Source organism: Piliocolobus tephrosceles, chromosome 4 (genome assembly GCF_002776525.5).
Source record: "Piliocolobus tephrosceles isolate RC106 chromosome 4, ASM277652v3, whole genome shotgun sequence".
In the NCBI taxonomy this organism is placed as follows: domain Eukaryota; kingdom Metazoa; phylum Chordata; class Mammalia; order Primates; family Cercopithecidae; genus Piliocolobus; species Piliocolobus tephrosceles.
The window spans coordinates 110247401-110257632 of record NC_045437.1 but is presented as its reverse complement, the minus strand read 5'-3'; the positions used below and the strand labels follow the sequence as shown (position 1 = coordinate 110257632).

The 10232-nt window shown below is 56.2% G+C and overlaps 1 protein-coding gene across 2 annotated transcripts in view; it reads left to right on the top strand.

Annotated features, from left to right (window-relative positions):
• RASGEF1C (RasGEF domain family member 1C) overlaps positions 1-10232 on the top strand; it is a 106951-nt gene that overhangs the window by 69100 nt on the left and 27619 nt on the right. For both annotated transcript variants that reach the window (XM_023201970.2, XM_023201969.1), the window contains exons 5-6: positions 6459-6659; positions 7360-7434. In XM_023201970.2, the coding sequence (XP_023057738.1) occupies positions 6459-6659; positions 7360-7434 (276 nt within the window). The remainder of the gene's footprint in view (positions 1-6458; positions 6660-7359; positions 7435-10232) is intronic.

Here is a 10232-nt window from a genome sequence, read left to right as displayed (position 1 = left end):
GGTGGATGGGTGGGTGGGTGGATGGGTGAATAGATGGAGGGGAAGGTAGGGGGTTGAGGGGGTGAATGTTAGAAAGGAGGGAGCAAGGGTAGATGAGTGAATTGATGGTTCTGTTGGGGGGTTGGGGGTCACTATAAAAGAGAGGTGGGTGATAGCAGCTGGGTGAAGAGAAGGGGACAGGTGGATGGGGATGGACGAGTGAAAGTGAATGGTGGATGGATGGGTAGGCGAGTGGATTGTGAGTGGGCAGTAAATGTGTGAGTGGGCAGATGTTAGAAGGAAGGAAGGGGAGAGGAGTGAATTGATGGATCTGGGGTGGGTCACTGTATAAAAGGGGAGGTGGGTGGTAGCACGTGGCTGGAGAAGAGGTGAGTGTGGGGATGGTGGGTGCTGGGTGGATGATATGCAGGGGGTGAGACCCCAGTCTCCTGCTTTGTTTCCTTTGACCCCCAAGTGTCAGCAGTGAGGTCTGTCATATGACCAGGCAGATTTGACCTGCCTGATGTTGGACCCATGTCTCGGTGGTGGGGCTGGGGGTAAGCCCTGGCCTGGTTCCCCTCAGGAAACCAGTAGCTCCTGTCCACCTGGACAACCCACAGGTCTGTCACCAGGCTGCGTAGCATGGACTGGAATAGGAGTTCCCCAGTCCCAACCCAGGCCCCGGCCAGGAGTGCTTCCCCATGTCTCTGGTGACCTCGAGTTGTCCTTCCACAAAAAAGCATGCACCCCGAAGAGGACCTTCTCTGGGCACTGCCTCTCCTCACTGGGCACTGCTGTGGACTGTGGGTTGTTCCCTTCCTGGTGCAGAATGGTTCGGGATGGAAGAGCCCTGGACCAGACTGATGAGGCAGGGCCCGGGACCCAGCCTGAGCCCACCCAGATTCAGACTCGGAAACCACAGCTGCGTGACCTCGGGCAAGGAGCTTTCCCTCTCTGAGCCAGTTTCCTTATTGGTAAAACAGGAGAACACCTGTCCCCACCGCGCAGCTTTGCAGTGAGGAGTCCCTGAGGTCAGGTGCACGCTTGCTTCAGCACTCAGTAGACGAGGGCTGTGAGGAGAACAGATGGTTCCCAAATCAGGCATAGGAGCGTTGTTTCTTAAGTTTTTTTTTTTTTTTTTTTTTTTTTTTTTTTTTTTTTTTGAGACGGAGTCTGGCTCTGTCTCCCAGGCTGGAGTGCAGTGGCCGGATCTCAGCTCACTGCAAGCTCCGCCTCCCGAGTTTACACCATTCGCCTGCCTCAGCCTCCGGAGTAGCTGGGACTACAGGCACCCGCCACCTCGCCCGGCTAGTTTTTTGTATTTTTAGTAGAGACGGGGTTTCACCGTGTTAGCCAGGATGGTCTCGATCTCCTGACCTCGTGATCCGCCCGTCTAGGCCTCCCAAAGTGCTGGGATTACAGGCTTGAGCGACCGCGCCCGGCGTTTCTTAAGTTTTACAGAACTTTCGTTGTGAAACATTTCAAACATACAAAAGTGAAGAACGGTTACCGTGCACTCCTCTGTCCTCATCACCCAACTCCAACAGTAATATTTTGCCTAACTGGTTTGTCCTGTCCCCTCACACATTTTGCTTTCCCACAAGTTAGCTGTAAGCAAACCACAGACATAGGCTTTGCTTCCAGAATATTTCAGCATTATCTTTTTGAAAGATTTCTCACACAAGGGTGGAATAAAATGATAGAAAGTGATGTGCACAAGATAATGAGGTGAGCACAGGTCTTTTCAGAGCTATGTGTCTTTGGGCAAGTTGCTTAATCTCTCTGGGCTGTAAGTGTCTTTCTGTAAAAGGGAGGGTGATCATTCCTCCCTCACAGGGCTGTGAGAGAACAGCAGAGCTCAGGGCGGCAGAGGAGACAGCAGTGGGCTCCTTCTGGCTCCTCTGCTGCGGCTTCCCCCATCAGAGTGACCGTGAAAGGTGGCAACTTCCTCTTTCCCCCGCCCGCTCCCATGTCGTCACCATGTTCCACACCAGCTCTCGGCAGCTGGAGCAGCACTGGAGAGGGACTGAGGAGGCCATTCTCCATGACCATGGTTCTGGGGATTCCCGGGAAGCCTTCCCAGCATCGGGCCACCCTGTGCTGAGCAGGGGACCCAGAGGAGTGTCATGGCCAGCCCAGCCTTTATGGGGCTCCCAGTAGGTTGGATGCAGTAGTTAGAGCTCAGGGAGGCCAGTGCTGAGGCTGAAGGAGGCTCGGGGAGCCAGGGAGGACCCCAGTGCTCTGGCCATACCCATTGGGCCAGCCACAGAGGAGGCCGACTCAACAGGCAGCCCCTCTCCTGGGCTGGTCTTGCTTTTTATTTTATTTTTTTGAGACGGATTCTCACTCTGTCACCCAGGCTGGAGTGCAGTGGTGTGATTTGGCTCACTGCAAGCTCCACCTCCCGGGTTCAAGCGATTCTCCTGCCTTAGCCTTCTCAGTAGCTGGGATTACAGGCGTGCACCACCACACCCAGCTAATTTTTGTATTTTTAGTAGAAACGGGGTTTCACTATGTTGGTCAGGCTTGTCTCAAACTCCTGACCTCGTGATCTGCCTGCCTCGACCTCCCAAAGTGCTGGGATGACAGGTGTGAGCCCCCGCGCCTGGCCTGCTGGGATTACAGGCAGGAGCCACGGCGCCTGGCCTGGTCTTGCTTTCTAACTCACCCAAACGGACTGTCTGCTGAACTGACCACCGCCCTCTGAGGCTCCCTCTGCGGCAGAGGTGGCAGAAAACTGACACAGAGAACAAACCCACGGAGGGAGCAGACCCCCAGGAGCCTCATGTGCTCCCGCGTCAGCTTTCTGCCACCTCTGCCTGTTATTTAATAGCCAGGAGGACATGGGCCCTAGGCTGGCTCAGGAGGGAGTCTCCAAGAATTTCAGAGAACAGAGGCCAGTGCTCATCTGGTCAGGGACAGGGGTTCCAGCTGTGAAATGCCCAGTCCAAGAGAGCTTGGAGGCACCTGGAGAGCCGTGGCCGCCACCCAGGCCACCCTCGGACGACTCTGCATTCACACCCAGCTGTATACATGCAGCAGATGGCTTGTGGAAGTAGAAGGAAACGCAGCTGCAGAGCTCCCAGCCTCCCGGGCAGGCTTCCAGCTGTGATCAGTGCGGCCGGAGGGCTTCAGCCCGAGGCTGGAGGGGCGAAGTGCTGTTCCACCCCAGCACAGCCTGGTGCTCCGTAAACATGGACCCACCATAGTGACGAGGGAACACCTTGACATGCTCGGTGGTTCAGGTCTCTGGCCCTGCCATGTCTACCAGGGAGATCTGCGAGCCCCGATCCACGAGTGTGTGGAAATCAGAAAATGAGAAGAGGCCAAGGAGGAGGGCAGATAGCATCCCCACATTCCAAGGGGGCGTAGAAGACTCAGGAAACAACAAACATAAGCTAGAACCTAACATCACTGGAAAAATTGAAATAAATTAGCAAGCAGGAAGGGATGATTATTTGGAATGAATATTGGTTCATTCAGCAGTAACAAAAATCTGCGTTTTTAAAAAACAAGGCAATCTCGTGGCCCTATCAAGCGGTAGGCACAGACACCCTGCAGCCTTGATTTTGGCACGGGCCTGCAGTCCACCCTGACACCCTGCTGGAGAGAGTGTCTGACAGCAGGTGCAAACGCTGTTTATCCACGCATTCGGCAGACGCTCGTGGACACCTCCTGTGAGCCAGCTATGGCCCCTCATGAACACAGGGCAGCCGGCGGTTGGCTGCGTGGAGCCTGTGGTCCAGGGAGAGGAGGTACACGTGAACAGAATCATTTCCCCAACAGCTCTGAAGTGGTGTGGCAGGCGAGTTCACGGCACTGAATGCCAGTGGCCGGTCTGGAGAAGCAGCACTTGAGCTTCGGTCCAGTGGATGAGAACATGCCAGAAGGGAGAAGGCTGTCCAGATCCTGCTGGGGACATGGGGAGGGTGGGAAGGAGTCAAAGGGGTGGAAGAGTGACCCATGTCCAGAGCACAGAGGGGGAGCAAGGACGCATGGATGCCACCAAGCCTGGCCAGAGCTGGTCTCAGGGCCTCAGAGTCATGCCAGGGCTCCTATCTTTGCACAAGCCATGGAGGCATTTTCACGAAGAGGGAGGCAGCGATCAGATTTGCATTTTGAACAGACCACTCTGCCTGCAGAGTGGAGAGAAACTGGCGTGGATGTACTGGGGGCATTAAGGAGGCCAGGGCAGCCAGAGAGATAGCAGTGACCTGGCCTCCGGAGACAGTGGTGGGATGCACAGAAATAGAAAAAAATGAAATAGAGAAGGGTGGTGACAGCCTAGAGGGGAATGAGGGAGAGGGCGGGGTCGAGGATGGCACCAAGCCTGTGTGGTGGCTGACACGCTGTCCACCAACACCAAGAATACCAGCTTTGGACAAGGAGAGCCGACCTCCATTTGCTGTGCTGGGCAAACAGAGGACCATGGGCCATCTGAGGGACTGTCACCCATATGACTGGAGATCAGAGGGAGACTGCAGGTGTGAACCAGAATAGCCAGGAGCTAAGTAAGAGAAGAGCGGCCTAGACCGAGCAGGAAGAACCCCAAAGCCCAGCATCTCACGATGGTGAACACAGGCAAGCCTGCAGACAGCCCAAGGCAGGAGCAACCAGGAGGCTGAGGCGGAGGCGGCCAAGGAAGACGCAGCCTGAGAAACGGCCACTGGCTTCGGTGACAGTGAATTGACTGATGGGAGTGGCCGCCAGGTGAAGTGATCCAGGAGTGAGCGGGAGGTGAGGCAATGAAACAGGTGTAGCCACTTGTGGGACTCCGGCTGTGCCTGGGAGAGGGACAGGAGGTCAGTGGAAGGGCCAGGGCCCACGGGGGACTGGCCGTGCCCCCCAGGACTGGCAGTGGCTGTGCCCCACGCCTCATCTTCCCAGCACTCAGATGAAGCCCTGGGAGGCAGTGTGCTGACCAGTTTTGGACACAGCCTTCCTGAGAAGGGTCATTCCTTCCATGGCCAGCAGATAGAAGAGTCGGACCTCAGCTTCCCCACTCACTGCCCAGCTAACTAGTGGGCGCCGTCTGCACCTGGCCCCTGTGCTCTAAGAGTTAGGCTTAGGGTTAAGCCACCTCCTGTCCCATTCCTCCCATCTGAGGCCTGTGGCCACTCCACAGAGAAGCACTGCCATAGGAGTGCCAGATGACTATCAACCCTGCCACCAGAGCACAGGGCTCCAGCAGTCCTCAGACAGCAGCAGCACCCCAGCACCCTGTCTGAGGCTCCCCAGAGCATTTGGAGCCCCCAGACCCTCACAGCCAGCATGCAGACACCACACCTGCCCACCGCTCACAGCAGGCTCTGTGTGTCTCAAAATTGTGTGAAGAAACACTCCCTGCAATCTCAGAAGTGACCTGATGATACCGACCGCCCGCCCCTCGTTACTGATACCGACCGCCCGCCCCTCGTTATTGATACCAACCACCCACCCCTCGTTATGTCCCGAGGCCTTTGGGAGCACGCAGCCTGTCCAGTCAATGCTCGCCATCGCTGGGGACCAGGCTCCAGCTCCCACCACTGCCTCTGCCAGTGCCCGGGCCAGCTCCTGGCTGCAGGGGAGTTCATCTCACTCTGTGAGTTAGACCAAAGCCTGTGAGGACGTGAGGACGTCTCCCTTAACAAACCCAGCCAGTCTGATGGCACTTCCTTGGAAATAGGGGTTTCTGAGGGAAAATGATTCGGTTTTCCTTGATGGTGGAGAGGAGGTGCCCCTCGAGGGTGGCCATGGCCTTTCATCCCTGTACCCAGCCCATGATGTGGTCCGAAGCGAGAGCCATGTGTCTGGGCAGGCTGGTGGGGGTGAGCACTACTTTGCACGCACTGTGTGCCCAGAGCAGGGCTGGTCTCTCACTTCACAGAGGCGGCAGCACAGACCTTGCAGCCCTGTGGAGCTGTTATTCTAGTGTGGGAGGAAATGAATGCAACTGTCTCCACAGCGGTCCTATAAAAGAAGTCGCACAGGGTGACCTGGACGAATACTGCTGGGAGCAGAGGCCAGGACAGCACAGCTGGTCGGGGAAGGCCGAGCTGGACCTGGGAGATAACAGAGGCCCCATTAAAGCCAAGCCAAATGCCAATCGTCTGCCCAGAGCAGGGCCCATGCCACATCTCCCTCCTCTCTCCCTTTCTCTGGCTTCCTGGCTGTGCCCACCCCACTGCCCCACTGCCCCAGACAGCTGCCCCCAGCCCCCGTCACCCTCCCTGACATGTGCTCCTCTTGGCTCCCACCCACAGATGGGAAGCCCTGCAACCTTCACCCCAGATCCCTTGCCAGGTGGCCCCAACCTGGCCAGGATTGGGTCCTGTTTCGGGGTAGGGACAGGTCCTGGCCCCTGTGCTGGTACCTGGCCTTTTCTCCGGAGACCCTGAGGAAAAGACCCTCCCTTTGGAGCCCAGGAGGCTGCCTGGCTCCAGTGTTAGAGATGCAGAGATGGGTGTTCAGGCCTGAGCGCCCCTCTTTCCACCCACCAGGCATACCGAAAGAGGATGCATCAGCTCCTACAGGCTCTTCACCAGAAGCTGGCGGCTCTGCGCCAGGGTCCGGAAGGTCTGGTGAGTGCCGACAAGCCCATCTCCTACAGGACCAAGCCGCCAGCCTCCATCCACAGGGAGCTCCTTGGTGTCTGCAGCGACCCCTACACACTGGCCCAGCAGCTGACCCACGTGGAACTGGTGAGCCGGGGCAAGCCACCTTCCTCACCCCGGATTCAGCAGGACCCACACAGATACACTGTGTCCTCCCTGGCTTCCCAGAGCAGCCCCACAAGCTTGTGAAGGAGGGCCCTGGCCTAGCCTCCAGCATGCACTGGGCTCCTTGTGGATGCAGAGGCCAAGGGCCCATCCCAGGGAGAGGGAGGGCGGGGCGGGTTCTTCCCTTTGAGACTGAGGGTTGATGGAGCCCTCCCTGCCCTCCAAGCACTTTTCCAGCGCACTCCCATGCGCTCGCTCAAGTCTCCATCACCTGGCCAGGCAGGCCCTGTACACAGAGGAAACTAGGGCCCAGAAAGGTGAAGCGACTTGCCAACGTCACACAGCAGAAGGAACAGAGCCAGGGTTTGATTCTGGCCCAGATGCCAAGCTGCTGGCCACCAGCACTCGCCCGCGCCCCGCCCCGCCGAGGAAGCAGGCCTCTTCACTTACCTAGTGTGGAGCCTAGTTTCTCATGCCCTGTAGCATTGCTCCCTACCCCCAGGAACCGGGAAAGGAGGGGCTGCCTCCTCCAGGGAAGGCGCGGAGCTCTGTGACAACCTGAAACAGGGTCTCCAAGCCCCAGTGTGGAGGACTAGGGGCTGGGGCACCACGGCAGGGCCCCCAGTCGACACCCCCTCCCCATACCTTCCCTCTTGTACCCACTCTTCCCCCTTCCCTGCAGGAGCGGCTGCGGCACATCGGGCCGGAAGAGTTTGTCCAGGCCTTTGTGAACAAGGACCCTCTGGCCAGCACAAAGGTAGGAGGCGCTTACGGGCTGTCCCAAAAGTGACGCGCACACAGTGACTAGCCGCTCTCGGGGGAGCCCCAGAGCCTTCTCTGGGCGAGTGCTGGAGTGGCCGAGAGAGTGACAGGTGGGCTCGGAGGGGCACTGCCCGCTCCGCCACGCCCCTCCAGCTCGGGGGCGGACCACGACGGCCGAGTCCCCGGAAAGCCTCGGGCCTGAATGTGCAGGACGTGGGGGTCACCCAACCAGCGAGGGCGGAGGAGTGGGCGAGGAACCGGGCCGTGGGCCGCGCCGCTAGGGTGGGCCAGGACCCTGGGCAGGGAGGAGGGTGGAGGGCCCCCTGGCGCGCTCCGGGACCCCGAGCGCCTTCCCGGTGCGTTTCTGTGGGCGCCGGTGCCCTCCAGCGGCCACGCGAGGAAGCGCGGGTTGCTGCGCGCTGCCCGGGCTAGGTAAGGGAACTGCTGGGACCTGGTCCTCGGGACATGGCCCACACACCGGGATTTCCATCCCGCCCTTCTGGGAGCCCAACCAGCAGGGTGCCGGTGCCTCCAACGGGCTAAATCCAAGCCAGAATTGCAAACATTGTGCCTTCTGCCCTCACACCTAATAAAAGTACAAACTAAATAGGAGATTGCACTTTCACTTCTCAGATAAGCAAAAGTCACCTAGTAGGTTAGACACCTTGTGGAAGGCACACTCCGCATGGCTGCTGGGGTGAAGCTGCGCAGCCACTTTGGAGGGGAGATTGGCACTAGCCTCAACGCTTTAAACGCACTTTCTTGACCCCAACTTTCCATACCTACGAATTTATCCCACAGATACACACCCATGTACATGGACATGCGCGGACGAAGATATTTGGGATAGACAATGTGTGTTATGGCCAACACTGGGGGCAGATTGCCTTATCAGCCGTGGGGACTGGATTACAAATTATGAAACATCTATAACTAGAATGCTGTGCAGCTGTGAAAGGGAATAAGGTGGACAGAACAATCTCCAAGACCTATCCCTCCAGGCACTGAGAGAAAAGTGTAGAGGGAAGAACAGGGGCAAGAGTGTGTGACCATTTGGGTAACGAAAAAAGAAGGTAACACCAAACGATGTATGTTGCCTATGTCCGTGAGCACTCTCTAGGAATGCTGACTGCTCTGGGAATTCTGAACACTTGTGGTGCTGGGAGGCAGGAATGGAAGGGAGTTTTTCTTTTTTTTTTTTTTTTTTTTGAGACGGAGTCTCACCCTGTCCCGGAGGCTGGAGTGCAGTGGTGCGATCTCCGCTCACTGCAACCTCTGCCTCCTGGGTTCACGCCATTCTCCTGCCTCAGCCTCCCCAATAGCTGGGACTACAGGCACCTGCCACCATGCCCAGCTAATTTTTTGTATTTTTAGTAGAGACAGGGTTTCACCGTGTTAGCCAGGATGGTCTCGATCTTCTGACCTCATGATCTGCCTGCCTCGGCCTCCCAAAGTGCTGGGATTACAGGCGTGAACTGCTGCGCCTGGCCGAGATTCTTACAAGATTGTTTAGTTTGGGGCCATTTCCAAATATTACTATTTTATTGTGAAATACATCAAGATGACACATGACATTTGTTTATCCCCCTACTGTAGATGAACATTTGTGTGTCCAGCTTTTTGCTGTTGTAAATATTCCCACAGTGGACATTCTTATACCCGCGTCCTGGCACACACGAGTGCACACTTTCTCTAGGGTGTCCGTTCTCAAAAGGCTCAGGATCCCTTTATACTCTTAAAAATTGTTGGCCGGGCGCAGTGGCCCAAGCCTGTAATCCCAGCACTTTGGGAGGCCAAGACGGGTGGATCACGAGGTCAGGAGATCGAGACCATCCTGGCTAACACGGTGAAACCCTGTCTCTACTAAAAATACAAAAAACTAGCCTGGCAAGGTGGCGTGCACCTGTAGTCCCAGCTACTCGGGAGGCTGAGGCATGAGAATGGCGTGAACCTGGGAGGCGGAGCTTGCAGTGAGCTGAAATCCGGCCACTGCACTCCAGCCTGGGTGACAGAGCGAGACTCCGTCTCAAAAAAAAAAAAAAAATTGTTAAGGACCCCAATTAACTTTTGGTTATATAGATTATATTTATCAATATTTATTTTAGCAATTAAGATTAACTGTTTTTTTGAGACGGAGTCTCACTCACTCTTGTCACCCAGGCTGGAGTGCAGTGGTGCGATCTCGGCTCACTGCAACCTCCACCTCCCGGGTTCAAGCGATTCTCCTACCTCAGCTCCCTCGAGTAGCTGGGACTACAGGTGTGTGTCACCACACATGGCTAATTTTTGTATTTTTATTAGAGACAGGGTTTCGCTATGTTGACCAGGCTGGTCTCAAACTCCTGACCTCAAGTGACCCACCCACCTGGGCTTCCCAAAGTGCTGGGGTTACAGGCGTGAGCCACTGAACCTGGCCCTAAGATTAATTTTTTTAAATATCTATTCAAAATTAACAATAATTGCCAGGCACGGTAGCTCACGCCTGTAATTCCAGCACTTTGGGAGGCCGAGCCGGGCGGATCACGAGGTCAGGAGATTGAGACCGTCTTGGCTAAAACGGTGAAACTCCGTCTCTCCTAAAAAAATACAAAAAAATTAGCCTGGCATGGTGGCGGGCACCTGTAGTCCCAGCTACTCGGGAGGCTGAGGCAGGAGAATGGCGTCAACCCAGGAGGCGGAGCTTACAGTGAGCGAAGATCGCGCCACTGCACTCCAGCCTGGGCGACAGAGTGAGACTCCGTCTCAAAAATAAATAAATAAATAAATAAATAAATAAATAAATAAATAAATAAA